The 23,235-nt window shown below is 35.7% G+C and overlaps 1 protein-coding gene across 1 annotated transcript in view; it reads right to left on the bottom strand.

The window, feature by feature from the left end:
• The window catches only part of ERBB4 (erb-b2 receptor tyrosine kinase 4), a 796,211-nt gene that overhangs the window by 221,684 nt on the left and 551,292 nt on the right, over positions 1-23,235 (bottom strand). Inside the window, exons 6-12 of the mRNA XM_016196749.2 lie at positions 16,239-16,357; positions 13,596-13,737; positions 9,643-9,756; positions 8,253-8,379; positions 3,432-3,505; positions 2,197-2,287; positions 175-374 (exon numbers count right to left, since the gene is read on the bottom strand). Coding sequence (XP_016052235.2) covers positions 175-374; positions 2,197-2,287; positions 3,432-3,505; positions 8,253-8,379; positions 9,643-9,756; positions 13,596-13,737; positions 16,239-16,357 — 867 coding nt within the window. The remainder of the gene's footprint in view (positions 1-174; positions 375-2,196; positions 2,288-3,431; positions 3,506-8,252; positions 8,380-9,642; positions 9,757-13,595; positions 13,738-16,238; positions 16,358-23,235) is intronic.

Here is a 23,235-nt window from a genome sequence, read left to right as displayed (position 1 = left end):
CAATATGTTATAAAAAGTCAGCTATTCTGATTTTTTTATACCAACCATTCTTAAGGGTTGAGAAAAAGAAGACAACCATTCTGATCCGCTGTTATTTTTAACCTCATGGTCCAATTTAGATTGGGAGACAATGCTTAAAGCTTTTATGGTTGAATGTCTGAGTAATGTACTTACTACAGTTCTCAGCCTTCCTATTGTCCCGGATCACTATTCTTTGGTTGATGGTGCTGAAGAGCGTTGTCCAGTTGATGGTGTGGTAGTAACACAGGTTGCTGTTGTCAGTAATGTAGATGTTTCCTGCACTGATTTCCTTCAGGGACTGGAACTGCAGGGAAGTGATGCCTTGTTGCTTGAGGATAAGCAAGGAGAGGCCACTGAAGAGAGGAGAGAGGGAGCATGGAACAATAATAAATACTTTCTGGGCAGGACATTCATTCCCAAAGTAAAATATAGCTATCACATCTTAGTCCAAAATAAGGTAAACAGAGCACAAAGAATGATTGAGTCAATACATCTGTGCTCAGAATATTAATTCTCTACATACTATACAATGGTGGTTTAAAAAGTAATACCCCAAAGAAAAATGTTTATTTTTTGAAGTATGAATATTAATGTTATCTCTGTCTCTGTCTACATATTTACACTGACATATCTGCTCAATGACTCCTCTACCCCTCAAATCTTAAGTTCCTCAAAGATGAAATCCTGTGTTAAGACTAAATAATTACATAAACGTGTATGAAATGACTTTGCATCTACCCTAAGTAAGGTATTAATTATACTCTATTTAATATATTTAGAGTGCATTCCAAGAGTCAATATTGCAGAGAATGTCTTTGATATTTAGCTTTAATTTATTCAGAAACAAACGTATAATTGTAATAGTTGAAGAATGTGTAAGTAAAGATAGGAGATATTAAAAGTTAAAGAGAAGAATGAAATTAAATTTCAATTTTACAAAATACTCACAAGGCTTGGATGACTGGGGTAAGGACTTCTAAAAATTAAATAACTACACTGTGAAAACAATTTATCATTTCAAGGAAATTATTTTTAATTTCAATATAGTTCACATGTTATAATTAAGTTCCTTTTACATTCTCTGGAGAATAAATGTGTTTCCCACATTTCAATAGACTAATGGACCTGATTATACATTTTGAAGATCTAAGCTCTTCCCTTTTATTTTATTTCTAAATTTAAATATAGTTTGCTGATAATATATCAGGAAAATATTTGTGTGTATGTGTGTACTCAATTCATTCTCTCATACCTTTGCTCCCATTATAAACACCTTGATTTGTTGATTACAATGTGAGTACAATATGCCTTGATAGATTTATAACATTTTATTCAACAGATAGTAAAATTGGTTGCCTACAATGCTTGACTAAATCATATCTCAACTCCTTTTATATTAACAGTTTTCCCCTTTACATTTTAAACGCTCTTACAAATATATTTGGTTTAATAGCAAAATTCAATGGATTTTCTGTGAAATACTATTATATAATATTTGATGACAATATTGATTTTAGGCAACTTTTAGATTTAAGCATTAAAATTAAATCAAAATACCCTTATGTAAATCAGCTTTTAACCCTTCATAAACAAGATTTTCATATAAAAATCTGAAATAAAATAAAAGCAGAGGCTTAATAAATACTAACTCAATTTTTATTATATGAATAAAAATGATGTTATAACAATGTCCTTCTGAGTCCAGATTTTTCTGTTTATTACAACTAGCACTGCATGCAGGGTGGTGGACCAATTCCTGAAACATCAGCTCTATGATGCTTGGTTCAAATGAAAGCACCAGAGATAAAACGAGAACTTCCTGGTATGGCATTTGCATCCTGTACACAGGTGCCATTTCTAAGTCATCCAACTCTATCTTTCCATTATAATAAAATATGATAAAAAAGGTTTTATTTTACAGTTCACATCATGCATTTCATACCTGTAAAACATCACTATTACTTTAATGATAAGTGGTTAAAAAATCCAATTGTGTATTCTGAATATTTTAAGCACAACTGGGATATTTTTCCTTGAGCTTACATTAGAATTAAAAGTAAAAGCCCAATATTTCTAGAATCAGTAAATTAATGAGGTTGATAGTTTTGACATAACATACACATGATGCTACTCTTGAAATCTGGGAGACCTGCATCTTTGAACATATAAACCTACCTATAGAGGACTCTTCCACCAATGGTCACCAGGTTAGAAAATACACTGAAGTCAGTCATGTTTGGGGGCCATGATTGTATGTTCAAGAAACCTACAAAAAAATAAGACAGTAGAAAAATTCATTATATCACTGTCTTAGTAATAGTATTTAATACTGATTATTCTTGAAATATGATGAAAATGTGTTAAAAGATAAGAAAAACGAAGCAGTGAATATTCCTACTTTTGCACAATTCTATTTCATATTTCTTTTTCCAAAACTGAGTGTCTTATCAAAAGTTTCAGGGCTCCAACACTCCATACATAAAGAATATCAAAGGAGGGAGCAAAGGGACAGGGGGAAGGGGGGCATTGGTAATACTGCCAATAATAATAATAATAAGCACCAAGAAGCTTTATTTCTCACACATATGGAATAATATAATTGTATATGTTGAACTATATAAATAATTCTTAATTTAATCTGTTCTTTTAAAAGCAAAATTATTTAGTCTAGCTAAAGAGAAAAATATAATTTCAGTTTCTCTGAAATCCTTTACCACTTATCTATGCACTTATGACATCAGTTGTCTATCTTGCATTGTAAGGCACATAAATATATACCTAAACCTCCTCATTTTTTTAAATATACCTTTACTGATTTCAGAGACAGGGAGAGAGAGAGATGGAAACATCAATGATGAGAGAGCCATTGATCAGCTGCCCCCTGCACTTCCCCCACTGGGGATCGAGCCTCCAACCCGGCCATGTGCCCTGACCAGGAATAGAATTGTGATCTCCTGGATCCTAGGTTGGTGCTCAATCACTGAGTCATGCAGGCAGGGCAAACCTCCTCATTTGATTTTACATTTTTTAATAGCAAATCCATGTTTAATTCATGTCTATAGGCCCATATCATTTATTATGACTGTACTAAATGTACTAGGTGCTCTAAAAATATGTGCTAAATGAATGCTACACATTACCCATGTCCAACAGTACTTCCTGTGGAAAACTAAAAAGAAAAACATGGGTTCAATGATCAGCTGACTTTCCAAAAACAGGAACATCAAAATTTCAAGGATATTTTACTTTTTAAATTCCATGGGCTTTCAAAATGTGCACACATGCTAAGGAGTAAAGGCTAGAAGTTACTTTGAAAATGAATTTCCAATTCCAGTATTATGTAATATTCTCAAGAAAACAGTAATAGTCACATAGTTAATAGCACAACAATTACACTTGATAAAAATTACCTGTTATCTCTCGAACTGTCCGAAAAACATTCAGTTTCTCTGGGTCTATGGCTTCAATTGCATTGTAAGGGTCCCTAAAAAAACCCAGGAGACAAGCAGTTAGACTTAAAATTTTTTTAAATGAATAAAAATATATAAACTGTGACATTATTTTATTTAAATTGAATGTTAATTATCAATAGAAAGTTAGCAATGTCTATGCAAATTTTTCTGTACTAGATGTAGAGGGGAATTAAAAGTTGCTTTGAGGAGTATTTTGATGACACAGAATATGAGTTCATCAAAGGCTGTTCAAGATTTAGAGAAATTATTCAGTTGGACTATACCAAAGAAATCTTCAAATATAGCAAGTTCATTTATGAACCATTTTATTTTATTTTGCTTTCAATGTTTATTCTTAATTGGGAAAATATATTCTGCAAGTAAATTATGTTATGGTGAGGACATTCATTGCCTTCTAGGCTCTTCAAAGCACTCTAAATTGCAAATGGCACCTGTAATATCTTAAAAGGGATAAAAAAAAAAATCACGAAGTCACCTTTTTTGCAGTATCTTCACATTTATCTATTAGAGAATCTTCATAATATTTACAACATTGTATAAAAGTTACCCTTCATATGAATTATTTAGAGCAAATGTGTTCCTATCTGGTTTATTGATATTCATTTTTAAAACACAGACCTATTTGCTTCCATCTATATAAATCATACTAACATTTAAAAACACAATTTACAACAAATTTAATAATACTCAAAAGGTGTTGTAAATTTGAAGATTTTTAAAAATATCATCTAATGCACACACATATTTTTGTAAATAATGTTTTTGATATACATACATAGAGAGATGCCCTGTCTTCTTAAAAATAAACATAAAACATCTTTTAAAATAAATTTTAATAGGGTTTTTTTTTTAGAGGTTTTCATCTTAAGAGCATTTTTTCAGGTATAATATACTAACCATATAAAATGATTGCACACTTGAATATATTAAGCCAAACATAAACATAAACATAATAATACCAAACATTTCTCATTAATTCAAACCATATTTTCAGTGTTTAAGAAATACATAGTATTTTTTTGAATGTTTTATTACTTTAAAAGGCCATTCTGTGCTATCCTCATCAAGTAGAGACCTCATATTAAGATGAACCCTTCAGAAAAACTGGAGTCTACTTATTGGCCACTTCTCCAAGAGAGGTCAAACCTTCTAAAAGCAATCAACTTAGGCTTTTTTAGAAGCATGTATCCACCTGTGGCAACCAATCAACTTTTATTTTTGCTGTGGACATCTGCCATTGTTTTTTGTACCTTATATGTGTACACTCTTTACTTGTTTTCTTTTTTTTACATTATTGCTTTTTTATTTTTAACTAAATTGGTTAATAAAATTATGTAGGTTTCAAGTGTACAATTCTATGATACCTCACCTGTATATTGCATTGTGCGCCCACCACCCAAAGTCAAATCTTCTTCCGTCACCATATATTTGACCCCTTTTACCCTTTACTACCCCCACCACCACCACCTTCCCTCCGGGAATCACCATACTGTTTGTGTCTACGTTAGGACACCTGTTGTTTCACCAATCTTTAGGAAACTTCTTTCGTGTTCAGGGCATAACCACCAGGATATGGTGACCCCCTGGATGCAGGCCCAACAGGACCATCAATCAAGGTACTCTGCAATCCCGTGACAGATAGGCATATGGCCTGTTTCCTAGGAATCTGAGTCTGAATCCATTGGCATTTACGTATCCAGTCTTAGAACCTCGTAGAGGCTCTATTAGTTCCAGTAACTGTGATATATGGAGCCACCACAAGTGGTAGCTCTCTCAACTTGATTTCATTAACATATTATTCTAGACTGTGAACATCCCATATCCTCAAAGGGAAAAAAATATTTGCTTGATTAAATGGCTCTTTCAGGCTAAGAAGTGTAGTCGATATACTGTACAACTAGTTGAACATAGAGAGTTATGGAAGGCTTGGAGAAACACTGTAAATGAGTTTCCCTAAAATTCACACATAAACAATGAAGATTTTCCTCAAAGTGACATGAAGGACCCTGGAAAGCTTAAAGTCTTAATTAAATGTCCTAGCAAAGTTGCTCTATTGTAACTGAAGATGCATAGAATGAATAAGTACTTTCTGGATGAACAGGAAGCCAAACCATTAAGTTCACCATGTGAGAAAACTCCTGTTATCCTATTTTATGAGCAAAGACTTTTGCATGCAGAAGAAATATCAGCGCTACAGGAGTAGAATGAACTTTCAACATTTGAGTTTTGATGAAAAGCAGTGTATAGAACAGCTCTGGTCATACAATCCAAATATTCTGGCTTTGTTGAGAAACACTCAAAACTCAGAGAGCACACAATAATGGGGTGAGTCCAATCCTTGGAATTAAATGAATTCTGGACTGTTCACATGAAGTCCAATGGACCACAGAAATTTTATATACTTAATTTTAGAGATTCAGGACCCTCATAAAATAAGTTGACAGAATCCCACTTACCAACTTCAAAGTACCTCTAGGGATTTTCATTCTACAGCCACTTGAAATCCACAGAACTATAAAAGCGAGAAATTTCCTAGCTAAATTCAGAACCATGAGTAAGAACATTACATCTACTCTGTCACTGTTTTGGTGATTCAATATGAGGCTCGATATAAAGGCAGTGCAACATGTTTTCACAATTGCAGTGAAATCTGTTTCTTCACTCAACCTATTATCACATTTCCACTGTCTATAATTATTTCAGTCTGTCATATAAATATTTTCTTGTGAGTCTCTCATTGTGACACAGCATGGACATGTTTATTTGGTGATCGTGTTGTTTATCCAAGCACATGCACATAAATAACATCAAACATGACAAGATTAAAAGGGGATTATTCCTATAGATAACTGTAAACACTGAGTTTTACCTGAGGTTCCCAATCTAAATAAGGAAATAAGAGTACCTAGTCTATTTCTGGCAGTGGCACTACTGTGCTACAAAGTAAACATTTTCTCTTATTTCTTCTTTAAATTACAACTGGAAAATTAAAATCACTTTATAAAATTATATGTATGTGTGTATATGTGTGTGTGTATGTGTGTAGGCTTTCTTATCTATGATTTTTATTTCAGAATTGAAAAGGAAGTATGAAAATGTTTAAAATATAAGAGATGGATATTGGCCTGATTGGGATAAAAACCACTTGTGTAATGCAATTCATGAGGCTGTTTTCAAGATTTCCCCACACTGAGGGACTTGAGGCCAATTCATTTATTATACCCAGGTGAAATCAGGCAATGTGAATCAAGTGGCTATGCTTTATTTCTCAGGAGACATTGTTAATATCATATGATCTGTCATTTATGGTGATACCTAGGTTTAAAATAGTTAAGATATGAATAAAATGTTTTACTAAGTGTCACATATGCATTAAATTATATAGGTGCACCTAAATATCAACACAGGTCTTCTACTCAATGGCCAAGGAGGCAGTGATAGCTCTGTAAATGGATTCAGAGTTAGTAAATTTCATTGAATGTGTCCCATCCCATCTCAAAATGGCTAGTCCTACCTAGCTCCAAAAGATTGTTGCCATGCAAAAATGTGGGCTAACAGTAACCAAGTCCATATATTTTTAAAAAGAGGTTAGAAATCTTGATCTTCAAAAAATACTGCATGGGCCAAATATAATATACCTGGGGCAGAAAGTGTATACATAGGATTAGAATATCTGGCATAGACCCATATTAAAAGCTAAATTTTAAATTAAAGAAATGCTTTATGCAATAAGACCTAGAGTAATTTATTTGAATAGGAAGAAACACTGTTCTATTTCTCTTGCTGTTTCTATTAGGACATATTTATTCAAAATGTGTCAAATTATGTTGCTTCTAGAAATGATGTCGTATCTGTTTAGAGTAAGATTTTGAACTGAAATATGTGAGTGATATTCTTTATCTGTAGCCTGTAGCACTGATGTTTAGGGATTAAGTAGTAATATAGACAAATAGATAAAATATAAAGTAAAAATATTGACATTTTTATTGCAATTGAAAGACTACAAACTGAGTTGTTTTCCTAGTTAAAACCAGCAGGTGGTTGTGTAATGAAGGAGCCCAGAAAATGTTACAATTTTTATGGCTAAAATGAAATTCATTTTATAGATCTCTCACAATAATACTCACTTTCCAGTATTAGAAAAAAGGAGAGAAACACACGTGAGTGCAAAGAGAAGTTCTGAAAGCTCAGGACAATTTCGACTCCCTGACTTGCTTCTTGTGAGATACATTTTTTAAAGAATATTAACTTATGCTGTTTTAAACTAATTGTTTAAATAGTGTGGAGAAGGCCTGGGGGGTGGGGGTGGATGCTGAGTGGAGGGGAAAACGGGGACATCTGTAACACTTTCAACAATAAAGATAAATTTTTTAAAAAACACAAAACTAATTATTTAGGACTTTGAATGAATTTCTCCACTTCACCCACTGATGTTGTTTCCCTGATCACACCTAAAAATATGTCAAGCTAGCTCAAATCTACGGAGTTAACAAGAATGCCCTGCAAATACATTATAGCTTTTATATAAATTTATATTTTTAAATATAAGTAGTCATTAATCTCATAATCTGGATGTATCCCCAACTTTGGTTTACTATGACTGCTGGAAAAGCCTGGCATTTGATTTTGTTGGAGAAGAACATTAAATAGGGCAGAGCACTTCTGGGTCAAAAGGAGTCGGACAGACAAAGCTAAAGACTCTCTTAAGCTTTGTCTACACTTCGTAAAATAATTTTCCTGCAAAAATTTAATACTGACCCATGAATACCAGTGACAAGAAAGATCAAATTCCCATTGATTTTGGTGCAGTTTATGAATTTGTCGATGTTACTGGAATCCACAGTCTGAGCTGACATCAGTGATCCCGTGCCAATGCCGTCACAAGCTGGAGAAACAAGAGTCACAGTCGGGAAATTGAGACATTTTCTTTTAGTTAATAAATCATTGTATTTTCATTATAAAGTAACAGTATTTTTTCATTATAAAGTAAAAAAAAATCATAAGAAATAAATTGCTTTTTAACAAATAAAGTAATCACCCATTCATGCAACACTGACTCCTTGGCCTGCATTTAAATATTGTCCCTGTACTATCATCTAGTGAGCATGACTCATAAGAATTGCATTTTATATCAAGACCCAGTAGATACGCATAACAGATACAAAAATAAAACAAAACTTTCCACAATCAATACTTCCCCTCACTACATAAAATCACCTCCTTTCCAATCCATCCTAAAAAATTCTTTTTAATACTTTTTAGATGTTGGTCACTCAAAATAATTTCATAGTCTAATGATGGCCTACAACCTGCAGTTTTAAAAACATTGGTCTAATTAAGAATATATATTAAACAGAGTACTAATGATGTGAGTGGAGTTAAACTAAGTATTACCTGTGCTTTCTGAAGGCTCTTCTTGAAAAAAAGAAACAACACGTGTATGTGTGGGGAGAGAGGGAGAGAGAGAGAGAGAAAGGGAGAGTAGGCTAATAGTGTGAAGTTTGCCCTTTTAAAAGACTCTCCTGTTAGTTTGCAAAGCTTAATCATATTAGAAAAATTTGAACTGCATATTTGTCCTGTTTAATTGAAGTTTAATTCTGGTGAGGAATTTGAGCACCATAGCTGCAAGGTATTTCTTCCTCCACTAAAATTCTAGAATATAAATTAGCTGCAACATTTATTTAACACTTACAGTGAACGTATTTATCGTTTCATATATTTTACCTTTCAAAATATTTTTTCATGTAATGTTACATTTCTCTTTGTACCCTTTCTAAGCATAGCAGATCATTTTGGATACACTGACAGGCAACTAATATGTGTTCTTGATGCTAAAATAATTGAGTGAACACTTGTTTTGCTCCTAATTTCTAAGATTTGCTGCGTATAGAATAAAATGCAACTTTATTTCTGAGTTCCTATCAAAGTTAACTCTGAGTTTCATCTGGATCATTTTAGCATATATCATTCAAAATCAGTAATATACACAGTTCCAATAGTAGATACTGTTGGGAACTGTTCAAAGTTATGGAAAAGTGGAGGAAGGAGTTTTGTTAGTGGGAGTGGTGCGTTCTGAGAGGTGAACTTCGTCGGCCCACTAAAAAGGAAATGAAAATCCTTGTTATAGGCCCTCTCAGCTATCACTCACCTTTGGGGCAAATATCAGTGCAGGGTTTACACATTTTAATCCCATTTTCCTCCACTTCCATCTTGGAACTCGGGCAGGCACGCACACAAGAACTGGAATCGACCACAAAGTTATCTGATAAAAAAGGCAAAATTAGCAATAATGTTGATGATGTTCAGCAAACAAGTTTCCAACAAGCTACTTTAGGGTGTGAAAATGATTACCATCGCTGACAGTATAGATGTCTCTTTCCCTAAAACAACACTCTATCTAAACACCTCAACCTGAAATCGAATCCAGAAACACTCACATTCAAATCTTAGGACAGCCTGTGCTAACAAGTACACTAGCTTGACTATAATAGCTCCACATCCTGAATTGCCCCCGAGAAAGAATAAATTTCTTTTACAGACTTAGGAAACTACATGACATTTAGTTTGTTGTTTTTCAATAGTTCCACTTCATTTCAGGTCATGATGCAAGTCTGAAGTCTAAAATACTTCGAGTAACACAAAGCACAAATGAAGCTGAAGTTAAACTGCCTTGGACCAAGAGAGCGCATTTCATATCCAGGAGGAAATGTTTAAAATGTGTCCCATCTTTCACTGGAGTGCCACAGAAACCATCCTATAGCTATATTTGATGAAGCAAAATAAAATTTGAAGGGACACTACTTAAGAGAGGTGTACCAAATAAACCAGGAACATCTAATTACCTGGCATGTGGGTAAAATGTTTAGGACTCCAGTGATCTGGAATATGACAGGATATTCTCTCCCAAAGAAAGGTCAAATTATTGCATTTAGAGTCTTCCACAATGAAGGGAAAACCCACAGCTGCTGGGCCAGTTTGGGTCTTAAAGGCAGCATCCTTCCATGTCTGTGAATCCTGCTTCTGGCCTTGAAGGGGGCCCGGAGCAGAAAAGGCATATGGAGCAGGTCCAGGCTGGGACGCAAGCAATGCTGCCACTTGGATAAAACACAAGAGGCACTATGGCGTTAGAAGGATCTCTAGTGGGAAAATATGCCATGTGGAGCTACGGGCAAGTCCCACTTGGGAAATCACAAGAGACGTCTCGGATTCTAGAGCTGAGCCACACCATCTGCAGCATAAGCTTATACACCATTTGATCAACAGCCTCGACATGCTCCTGGGTCATGGGAGAGACAGAGCACCTACCTAACCATGGCTCATTCACTGACCTCGCAGTCAGACTTGCCCCTAATAAGCAAAGTTTTGTGAAAACCATGATGTCATAATGTGGGACAGGTCCACAGAAATCGATTGCAAGCTGGAAGCAGTAGATTTGGGATTGGATGTGGCCACTGGCAGAGACACGAGTAAACTGCGTAAGTGGGGGGTCCACACCTCATCATTTCCCATCGTGTTGGCGCCTCCCACTCAGCTCACACCCAAGGCTGAGTAAGGACCAAGACAGGGCTCTAATGACGAGCCGAGGGAGGAGGGCCAGTGCTGAGCCTGGTACGTGGGTGCAAGCAGCTAAAAACAGATGGCAGCTGCCCAGTGTCCTCACCAAGGAGTGGGCTTGAGAGGTAGTCACAAGGAAAAGTCCAACAATGGGCATAATTCTGGGCAGCGCAAATGGTCATTTACTTTGTGTGGAAGTAACCTAAGCTTAGAATAAATATGAACTCATGAGGAGTGGCTTGCTTGGGGAAAAGAAATGCTAGAAAAGCTGGAACTGAAGGGAGTGTGGGGCAGAGGGATAAACAAGAATCCATTAGAGTGGGCGGACGCGTGAAGAAGCGTGGACTGCAAGTTCCCACGGCCCAGGGGGCGCCCACAACCGCGCTTCCTTGACGGCGCCTCACAGCCGGTGGGCGCCCCCCTTCCTTCCTCCACAGGTCTTGACTCTGAGAAGGCTCCTGAACGACCTAACCTGTCGCAGGGGGCCCCAACCTGCAGCAGGTGCACATACTCTGTAATATGCACCCATCCTGTCTACACGGTCTTTAGGAATACCTCTTATTCCACATTGTTGCAGCAATTGATGCAAAGTAGAATAAATAAAGATTATAAATAGCTCTGTGCCCATTAGTTTCAGATTCTGCAACCAAATGAGTTTCAAAACATATTTGTTATTTGGAGTTCTTGAATTTCAGAACTCTGGATGAAGGAGTGTAGAGCAGTATTTAGAAGCTAAACATCTTTGCTTTTCCAGTTTAGCAACCATGCCTTATGAGCAAAGCCCATCAAATATGTGAATTCTAATTAAATACGGAAGTGTTTTAAATTAATCTGTAGTTTGATAGACTTAAGCTAACCCCAAAATGGAAGTGTATGAGTTACCATATCTAAGGTAGCTGGGCATGTAATTTCACCAAATAGTTCTCAGTGTTCAGCCACTTGCCACAATTTATGAGTTAAGAGCCTTCAGATGAGCCCCTTTAAAGGATATAGTAAAACAAAAAAGGGAATTCCCGAGCCCAAACTGTCATGGTACTTCTTCCACCTCAACCCACGTCCTGGGCCTCATCTTCAGGACTTGAATAGAAAGGAAAATATCAAATATCCCAAAAAAGCATAGTTTTTGTTTTGCTTTGTTTCTTTTAAATATATCTTTATTGATTTCAGAGAGAGGAAGGGAGAGGGAGGGAGAGAAACATCAGCGATGAGAGTCACTGATCAGCTGCCTCCTGCATGCAAAAGCATAATTTTGACTGCCTTGGGGCAAGGCACCAAAATTTGAAGGGAGTAGAATAGGAAAACATTTGTCTAAGAAAAGGAAAAATTTCATCATCTAGTCTCATCTTATAATACTTTCAAGCCCATTTTGCAGGGGTAACTTTAGATAGGAGGTGTTATTAGATCGAGAACGTAAGTTTGAATATGAAAGTGTTTAAAATGGAAAAATCTCTACTATCCTAGAGTTAATGTTTCTGTGACCTTAAAATCCTAATTCAGAGGCATGTTAAATTCATGTGTATATACACATATGCATACTGATTCTTTTAACTAATGTAAATATTTAATAAGAATGCTAGAATTGTCATTGTATTAAAAAACCTGTTTTTATATACTGTATCTCTAATTCTTTTCCCGTCTCCCTTTGATTCTTATAATGACTCTGGGAAAGAGAGAGAAGGTATGATTATTACCATCAGCGTCTTAAAGAGGAGGGCATAAAAAAATGAACTACTTCACTTAGAAGCACATGGCTAAAAGTGAGCAAAACCAGAACCTACAGTCACTCTCATCCCACGTCGGTCACGCTCCCTGCACCACCACGCGCACAAAGCCAAGAAAACCATGCTATCCGCATGCTGTAGACTGCCAAGCCTTCCTCTTTTAACTGAGTATGTGAACAAATGCGGTGATTTTTTCAGCCTTTCCAGTACATCGAACATTGAAGAAATATCCCGTTGGTCACCCAAGCAAAGAAACAGATTCAAGCAAATATCAGGGCATGTTTTAGTGAATTCTTGATGAAGGTTAATCTGCTCAGTTTATATCCCCAGGATGAGCTATCAGTTTGGTAAAGTCCTGTTTTAGTATGCCCTTCATATCTATTGTTATTGTTTACTATGAGATTTGATATTAAAACAATAATGCTATATATTCTTTTATAAATAAGTAATCACAAATAACTTTAGGTAAAAATTCATTGGTATTAGGAGCATACTTCATTCATTATATAGCTTGCTGCCACAAAACTAATCACTTTTCTGAGACAACATCATGTGCAAAAACAATGCTAGAGTGAAAATAATGAGTTTGGAAGTCAATGAGACTGCACTCTAGCCTCAAACATACCCCTCCTTTTCTGAGACTTTGGACAGATCACTTTAATGTTTTGAATTTAAATTTCTTTATCTTCGCAATGGTGGCAAGAGTCCCCATACCCAAGTAAGTCATGATATTACTATAAGTGTGAGGTTACAATAAATTTACATGAAATTATTTTTTGTTCCACAATGATCTAATTCATTTGACTGTTTTTATCCCATTACTTACGTGGGCATTTCTTGACACAAAATGCTCCATATGTGTACTTTGCATTGAAGTTATGCTCCAATTGAAAGGTGGTTGGATTGTAGACGAACGTTTGGGGACACTGAGTAACGCAAGCTCCACTGTCATTGAAATTCATGCAGGCCTGCAACACAGCAAAGATTCAATTCATTTAAAAATAATCCTCATGATACTTGTTAGAAGAACACTACTGTAAGAGTTTTTAGAGACATTTGTGTGCTTTACTAACTATAGATCAATTTCATAAAAACTGAAAAATTTGATAATTTATAGTCATGAGTGCTTAATTTTTAAGTTCAAATTTGCTTAGGACTTCTACAATTTTATAAAACTGTTTTTCCAATGTCAGTAAATATACCATCTATAGTTACTGAAGTTCAAATTGCTTAGTATCTACCCACTAACTTCTAAATGGAGAATTGGTATAAATTATTAAAGTTAGCTAACAGTGAAAATTGATTTAATCTCACACTTATTCAAAGGGTCTATATTGAGTCTCAGAGTCTAGCACTAATAAATAAATATCCAGTTCTATAGGGTAGACTTTTCTAAAGCTGATGTTTGGAGAGTTCACTGCATAGTGAGAAAACATGCGATGACCATTTAAACTCTACTCAGAGAAAAGGCTCTGGCAGGTAACTAGTCAAAGAGTAAATGTAGGGGGTGTTTAATGCTAAATTAAATAATATGATGCCATTTCCTGCACGATTTATTTCATGATGCACACAGTTTGGTAAAAGCCACCATTTCAAGTAAAACAATTCATTTCCACTGACAGATATTTGTATTAAAATCTCAATTTGTTAAACTGTTCAAATGCCTTTAAAAATAATTAAAAACAATTTTACTACCTGAGAGTGAGGTATTTATTATAAAAAACAGAACATATGTATAAGTACATAAAAACATGCTATTAACAAAGAGTGGATGAACCAATTCTCTTAATTAAAAATATTAAACCTTCATAGGAATAATTTAGGCCTTGGAAAGCAAGCTAATGTGAACTCAAGTAGTATTTTACAGACATCATAAATTCTATGTAAGGTTATTAATAAGCACTAATTTATTCTGTTTCCTCAAAACACTTTCTTCATCAATTGTTTTAGCAAGCACTTTATCACCAACATGACAATTCCCTGACGATGGGCTACTAGATGCATAATCAGAACAAGAATCACTGATGATATGTTATTTACTAAGATGACACTTTCCAGGAAGAATCTATTAAAAACCAATCTAGAAAACCCAGTAAGTTTTAATTTAGGGCTATAAAACTTCATATGTCCTCATAATTGCTTTACTAACATACTTTATGTGGTGCTGTGCACAGATTGCTTGGCAACAAAGGAACATAGACCAGAGGAACCAGACAAACAAAACAACACGGCTTACACCAAGGCCCCGATCTGGCATTCCCGAGCACTTCTGCAGCCAATGCCAAAGTGGAAGCATGGGACCGTTCCATAAAATAACGAAATAAAAATTCTGAAGCTCCCTTGGCACTCTGCTTATCGTGGTAGTGGGACCATGTTACTGTTATGGAATTGTTAACCCAACACCCGTTCAGCATCCCCCAAATCCAGTTTTCTGCCCATGTCTGGACACAGGCAAATGAAAACGGTCTCAGTCCAAGACCCGCTGGGCAGCTGTCCTACATTTTTAACATTTTAATAGTCTTTTTTTCTTCCTCATGACTCACTTTTGCAATGCATACTTTTGTTCACTGTAGAATTAGGGTAGACACTTTAAATTCTTTGCAACATTAAGAAAATTCACAAATGACCATATCATAAGAGCTGTCATTTACATTTTGCATATTTTCAGAATTAAGTGCCAATTTGAAAAATATACTGAATTCTAAATATATATAGTATATTCTCTGGATATTTGAGAAGGGGTAACAAGAAAATAAGTCCCTGTGCTTATTTTTAACAACAACAACAAAGTCTTAGCTTAAAATGAAACTAATGATCTGTGCGCATGAAATTGCATTAACTATAGCTCACAGAATTGCTTGTATATATTCAAAAGAACAGACAAAACTGTATGAGATATATCAAAATATAATTAACAGTGTCCCCAGCAAGTGATCAATGTTAACTTTAAGAAAGCAAAAGTGTCCTCTTCTAAAATAAAAATCACACAGATTAGCATGTAAACTGCTTCAAGTGTGTATTTGTAAGTCTCATAAATTTTGAATAATATGAATTTTAAACAATATAAGCTAAAAATAGTTAAATTTATAAATGTATCTGCTATTATCTTAAACTCATATTTAAGAAATAAAATGCAAGTCCCCTCACTCAGAAGACTCACTGATACACCAACGTAATCAGGTGATCACTGTAAATTTTGGAAAGATGCTACTAGTTTTTAAAAGATGTTTCAATATGCTGTCCTTCACACTCTCTAATAAACCTCACTGGTAATATAAATTACAGTAGAAAGATATGAAGAGCAATCCAAGTTAATCAATAGCCACTCAGTGAATGCATGACTTCTAGGAAGGCAGAGAATCTTTCTTCATCCTAAAATGCTTAAATTAGATCTTTTTGAATAAGATATTAAAGATTCAATATGCCTGAGTCAAACCAGGGAGGACAGGAAAAGAGGACCCAGACTTACAAAGCAGTCAGTGTCCTTAGGTCCCGAGCAGCCTCCAGCACATTCTCGATGACAGCAGTCACTGACGTAGGGTCCATAGCACCTGCCATCACATTGTTCTGCACACACCGTCCTTGTCACTGCAGAAGACAGATATGAAGCCTTGATCAAAGTCAGCCACCAAGAGGAACTTCTAAGGGGACTTGGAGTAGCTGAGAAAAGCTGGGCTCTGGAATATCAATTGACCCAATTGATATTCAGCAAACGTTTACTGAATGAAGTCTGCAACAGGTCAAAGTTACTCTACAAAAACCTTCAAAATTAACACATAAATTAGTTTCTATATTCTTTCTTGTTCTAACAAATACTACTGTGCTTTATGAAAATCATACAATTCAGCAGGAGAGAATCAAGCTTGAATGAGGCACTCCAGCGGGTTATGGAAGGTGGCGTCCATTCCCACTGTGCACTGGTGGGTCCTACAGCGGGTGTCCCCAGAAATAAATCTAAGGTTTTTACCAGTCAGTGCAAAAAGGAAAATATAAATCTTTACATGATTCACATCATATCTTACATGATTCATATCAGATAGACAGACGGAAGGATGGAAAGAGAGAGGCAGGAGGGATAGAGGGAGGGGGAGGAAAGGGAGAGAGCGAACTAATCCGTAGCACAACTCTTTCCATTCCTGAGATATCAGTGAACTTTCTGTCAAGATTCTTCAAAAAGAGGGAGCCATGTAAGGAACAGAGCAACATTCTTGGAGGAAGGAAGGAGGGAAAGAAGAAAGTAGAGTAGAAGGAAAAAAGGGAGTGAGGGAACAAAGGAGGAAGAAGACACATTCATACTAAACACAACAAAAACTTCCTTTGGTCTTTTCTTATAACATCCTCTAACGCAAGCTGACGGAATCCTATCAAAGTATAGTTTAGTAAAATCAGTGCTATAGGCTGGGCTTCAAAGTGATAGTACCAGGGGAACCTATTCTACTTATCTCACTCATTAAAGACATATTTTAAAAGCTCTAGAGGAACACTTTTACAGGCTATGTGTAGCACATCACTTCTTGGTTTCTGGATTTCCACTTGTTTCTTCCTACCTCCTTACTAGTTTTTCAAAGCTTCCTTCACTGCTACTAGAGCAAGGCTCTTCTCTTAAAACATTAGTATTCCTCAGAATGGGTCTTGGTTGATCTTGAGAATTTTACTGGGCTATGGGCTCATGCCTGATGAAATCATTCATCTCTTACTCTGTAGTCTACCTATAGGTAGGTTACTTTCAGATCCAGATGTGAATTCTCTATTGAGCCACAGCATGAATCCCTAGTTGTCTACAAAAGTCCCCATTTAGATATCGCAAAATGTAGAAATGGAAAGTAACTCACTTTCCCTCTTTCAGCACCAAGTATATCTCCCTTCTTTGTTCCTGTATCTCAACTAATGGCAGCACCCTCCATCCATCCAGCAGCTAAGCTAAATGTTTGGGGTGTGTTTTCTATTTCCCATTTCCCCTTACCATCACTTCTCATACCTAACAACATTACCAAGTACTAGCAGTAAATATTCTTCATTACGGCCCTTCCTCTTTACTCCAACTTTGTTCAGAAACTTATCTCTAAATGATCGCATAGCTTTATAAAAGTTTACTCAGATCCCAGTGATTCCTCCGTGCTGCTCTAAAGCAATGGCTTGAAAATATAAGCCACTATCTATAGAAATCAGTGTTGTTTCACAGCATAAAACTTACTTGCCATCCCTATACTAAAACGATAAACCTTTAGCAAGAGATAAAAGTCCTTCACTAATTGACCAATCTCCCTCTCTACGGACATCTCTCAGTCTCTCACTGTGCTTCTGCTGCATCCAGCCACAGGGAAACGCCCCTGCGACGCCTGCTTCCCTGCACCGCATACAACTGTGGTTCTTCTCATTGCCTTTTCCACGCATCCCTTCAGGCTAACATCCCTTCCTGTTTTTCTGTCTAGCAAATAGTCCACAAAGAGGGCCAGCCACTGTTGCTCTGAAACCTTCCCAGGCTCATCTCCAGGCTGGGATAGTCTGTCGCTCTTGCTCCTGAACGAGCAGGACGATAAGCTGGGGAAGGAGTCCCTGCGCCTGAAGGCTGAGGCTCAGAGGCAAGCTCCGCCCGTGATACAGCTGGTTCTTTGCCTCTCTGGATTTCATTCTATGCCTTCTGCGATGGAGCTGGGTTAGCGCCTATCTAATGCGACTGAAGACAGAGATACGGTCACAGAGTGCTTAACAAGGCCCTTATTTAGTTATTACATGTTTGCTCCCTCTGCCAAATTATTAGTGTAATTTATTGGAGTGTATTGTCTTAGTCAAGTTGTATCTTTGGTGACGAGCACAGTGTTTGGCATTTAATACAAAATAAATATGTATTCCCTCCAAGTGAATAAATAAGTCTTATTAACCAACTCAAAGTATCTGTTACTTAATCTCTAATGCCCTTATCAGAGAAGATAAAAGGTAGAGAGTTAAAGAGACAGGGCACTAAGAAATATAAATAAATACTGAAATATCAAGAAACAGAGTATATCAATATGCAAATAACTTACAATTATTGTTTATATCTATTATTAGACTAAAGTGCTCCTTAAATTATGCCACTGGTTATTTCATACTCCCGTATTTTCACTTGGATGCTTTTTAATAGAACATGATGATGATATTGATAAAAATTTACAATGTTTCGATCTGAACTATATTCTCCCACTGGGCATGATTATATTCCCCCCCATGTGGTACAATCAATAAAAACAACAAATAGAGTTTAAACTAAAAATGCATTCTGATTCATTCCCTGTCTTGTTTTTATTTTGTAAAAATAAAATAATATGATACGTCTTAGCAAAAGCTTATAGAAGATTTGAGAAAAACAAAATTTTAGGTCTGGGTTTGTGAGGGTATATTTTGTATTTGCAACTTGAATAATACTAAATTTTGAACTAAATAATTTCTTCTGTAAGTATTCAAAAATAAAATTCTACAAAATAAGTCCACCAGGCCTGCCCCTTACCTTTTTTAAGTCTTTGCTAAAATCTCACCTTCTCAATGAAGTCTCCCCTATTTAATACTGAATCTTTTCAAACTACTGATTGCTGATGGACACTTGGACCCTCTTCTCTGTCTCTTTCCCTTCCTCTTTCCCTCCCACTCTCTCTCCCTCCCTTCTTTCCTGTATCTTTGTTACAGCATCAATCACCACCTAATGTATTTTACAACTCATTTATTACTATTACACTTATTTTGTTTGCGGATGTATTCCAATATCTACCTGGCATTCATGTACTTTTTATTTATATTTCACATACATTATACATATATATTACTTCTACATTATATATTAAATATACCCAAATAAATTACATCCACTTCATAGTCATACATTATACTTAAGTTAATGTTCTTAAATTTTACCTAGTGCTATACTTATTTACATGTCCTAGTTAGTAAACCATACCATATAAAGAGAACACTTCTAGTAGATACTTTTACAAAGAATGGATTTAAATATAATTCTTCTTTCTGATTTAAGAAGGTTTTTTTGATATACCAAGAGCTGCTAATTAAAATAGCAGATGAATGTTAAGTAAACAAATTACTAGATTTGGAATAGGTGTTATCACAGGATAGTTTATGAATTTGCTTTTAGAGGGAAGGAATTGCTCAGCTGGAAAATAGCATGAAGTGAGTCAGCAATCACATACTGTGGGTCCCATCATATTTTAATCCAAGTCATGTACATTGAGTGTTTTTATTTTTAACTCTATAGTGATTAAAGGTAACTTTACAAAATGTTTTCTCTTTATGTATATATTTTACTTGGCCTTTCCCATAAAATAGGGAAATTAGTGTAGATAATATTTATAAAGGTAATTAACCATAAATTTATTTTAAAATTATTTATTAAATGTTCATATTAGGATCATTACATTGAGTACACTATTTAGCATGAAAATAATGTTATGAATATAATCTCATAGTACAATCTTATGTGCTATAATAATTATTACACTGTGGAACTTTTAAAACATGTATGTTAAGTAATTACATCATGTGTCTTATTGAGTCGACTGCAAATTTTTCAAGATAGCTATTTCTTTTATACAGTGGTCACATATCTCATATTTTTTTAGGACACTATGATCTTAGATATACCATTCCGCTTGAGGAACATGCAAATAAATGTCTCTCTAACTCATTACTTTGAAAATGTTTGATTTAAGCTATTAAGAGACAATTAAATTACAGGATTTGCTATAATTGATTTAAAAAATAAAAAGTAAGACCCATTCAACACTAAAAATAGCACTTTTTGCCACCATGGTTTTCACATGCCTTAGTTCCAACTGAAAGTTCAGTAAGCATGAAGCATTTTGCAAGTATTTGCTTGACATGTAATAATATAAGTAAACAGAAAGGACAAAACGCACTTCACCTCTAAACGGTGATATGACATAGTTAAGAAACATCTCTTCACCTTGTTGTGTGAGGTCTGCTTTTAGAAAGAAAACATTCTCTCTGTACAATCTACTTCATGACATTTGCTGATTAATAAACATTATTTACTATGAATTAAACACATCAGGTTCTACTCATATTTTATTATGATGGAAACAAAACACAAACAGTTCCTGAAATCAATGAGATAACTCACTTAACCTCGATGGGAACATTAACTTATAATTGCTTTGGTTATACTAATTTCCATCCTTGCTTGAATATTAATTCATTAGCGTTTTCCCCTGCATTCAGAATCCTGTCTAAATGGCTGCATTGGGTGCATTAAAATATTTGGGTCAAATATTAACTAGCTTATTCATTGGCGGTACCTCAGTAATAACTGTGTTCAATAAATAAAGTAAAATCTGGGAAGGTAAATGTTTATTATATTAGGGCGACTAAACTTGAAACCGGGACTGGGGATTCATTCAAAATATCCATGAGAGTCAGGTGTGTAAAGTCTAAGAGCCAAATGTTCCCGTTAGGGGATGCTGCTGAGGGGACGTCATCTCAAACTGTCACCAATACCTGTGCTTCCGAAGGACGATAACTGGACGCCCCCGTGTTGAGTGCCAGGAGACTCTGGGAGTGGCCCGGGGAGATGCGCGGGGAAGATGCAGGGCCCTCCCCCCTTCTCATTCAGCAAGTCTGAGGAGGGGCCAAAACCCATGGGGCCCCTGGTTTCCCAGAAGTAGCCTTTATAAGCCAACATTTCAAAATCTTTGTTCTAAGACTCTTCCTTCTGATTTATGAGAGGACACCCCACGTAGGGTAAGGCGTCTGTTTAGACGGGAGAGCAGAGGTGGAAACGGGTCTGGAGCTGCATGGCTATTGCCTATCTCCCACTAGAGCACAGGCTGCTGAAACCAGTCACTGTTGCCACACTCGGGGAGATCTCAGGCTATATAAGGCTATATCCTCACTCGGATAAGGGAGGGATTTTTCACTGTAAGTATTTATCAGTTATTTTAACCAGCAACATAAGGTCTGACACACTGGAAAGAAAGCTCTCAGAGAAGATATTTAATTTTAAAAAATAACTGAACTTAGCCAAGCAGAATTATATAAAGTACCACAATCATATTCCAGTCAATCAATCAGTGGAGACCACAACCCTGAAAGGACACACCTGGAAAATTGCTGAACATTCTACTGAGATCTTCCCCTGGGACCCCCCCCTAAAATCTCCTCCCTTAAAACCCTTTGGATGGAGGACCCAGAGCTCTCCCTCCTGGGAGCACACCCATGCCATCTCCTCCCCTCCCCACCAGGCGCTTTATCTTTACCTTCCTCACTCCCAAGCTCCAAGGGCCCTTCCTTTGCCTCTGTAACTTATTTTCTAAACCCGTTTCTTCTAGGAATTACTTTTTCCACCTCTGTAATTTACCAAATAAATGTTCTCTTGCAGTTTGGGTCTTGGCTCTGAATTCTTTCCTGGCCAGAACTCAAGTATAGGGATTGGTGAACCCAGGTTTGGTCTGACCCCATGGGTCAGGCGCCCAGTGCCAGTCCTGATACCTACAATCTTTCCAGAGAACATGCACAACTTTATATATTTTCTTTATACCTCTTGATCCTTTAGCATGACATTAAGCACTATCACTTAAGTGACATTAAACTGTATTTTATAGAGCTTTTAATATAACTATATCTTCTGTAGTTAAAATGGAAATCATCCCATTCTTTTAAATCTTTAAGAAAGTCACCAAATTACAATAAATATGATCAACTTATAGCATTATCAACAGCATATTAAAAGAGATTTTTCTCTTATTTTCTACAAGCAAATTATTGGGCCTCTTGGAAATGTTTTAGATGGCCATAATTTTATAAATGTATGCAAGTAATCAGTCCATTGCAGTGTTTCCATTAACTTTACAATATCTCTGGAAACTACAAATCTAAAAAAGGAAACCAGGAAATAACTGAAATCAATAAGAAGTCTATGGACATGCAAAGTTATTAGTAAAATACAAGAATTTTAATTAAAGATGTTGGCTTTTAACAAAGGCTCACTGTTATCCTGATTGATCGAGCCTGCTGGCTCAGCTTTCTTTTTTCCCCATTAGCTCCCACTTGGCCTTTCTCTGCTCTGATTAGATATTTACTTCATTGGCACTTTCTTTTTAAATAACATTTGTTCCACTAAGATTGTAAATACAAGTACACTTTAAACAAGTTGTATGTGTGTGCATGTATGTGTGCATATAATAATTAGTTTATTATTACATTTGTAATTTCTCATTTTGGTTTTACAACTACAGGAAACTTTTGGAAATTTCATGAAAAAAAGTACATTTTCATTTTGAGTTGCTACATTTTCTTGCTTGATGAAAATTTGAGGAACCAAAGTACATAATTATCTTCTTAGATTTTAATATTCTCTTCAAAGAAGTTGCAGATATTTTTAGAACAAATAAAATAATAAAGATAAATTTAAAAATGTATATATGTATTTCTAAACTTTTCCCTAGTAGTAAATGAAATCCATA

Source organism: Miniopterus natalensis, chromosome 8 (assembly GCF_054644295.1).
Source record: "Miniopterus natalensis isolate mMinNat1 chromosome 8, mMinNat1.hap1, whole genome shotgun sequence".
Lineage (NCBI taxonomy): Eukaryota > Metazoa > Chordata > Mammalia > Chiroptera > Miniopteridae > Miniopterus > Miniopterus natalensis.
Note: the sequence above shows the minus strand (reverse complement) of the source record. Positions and strands in the feature narration are given on the sequence as shown.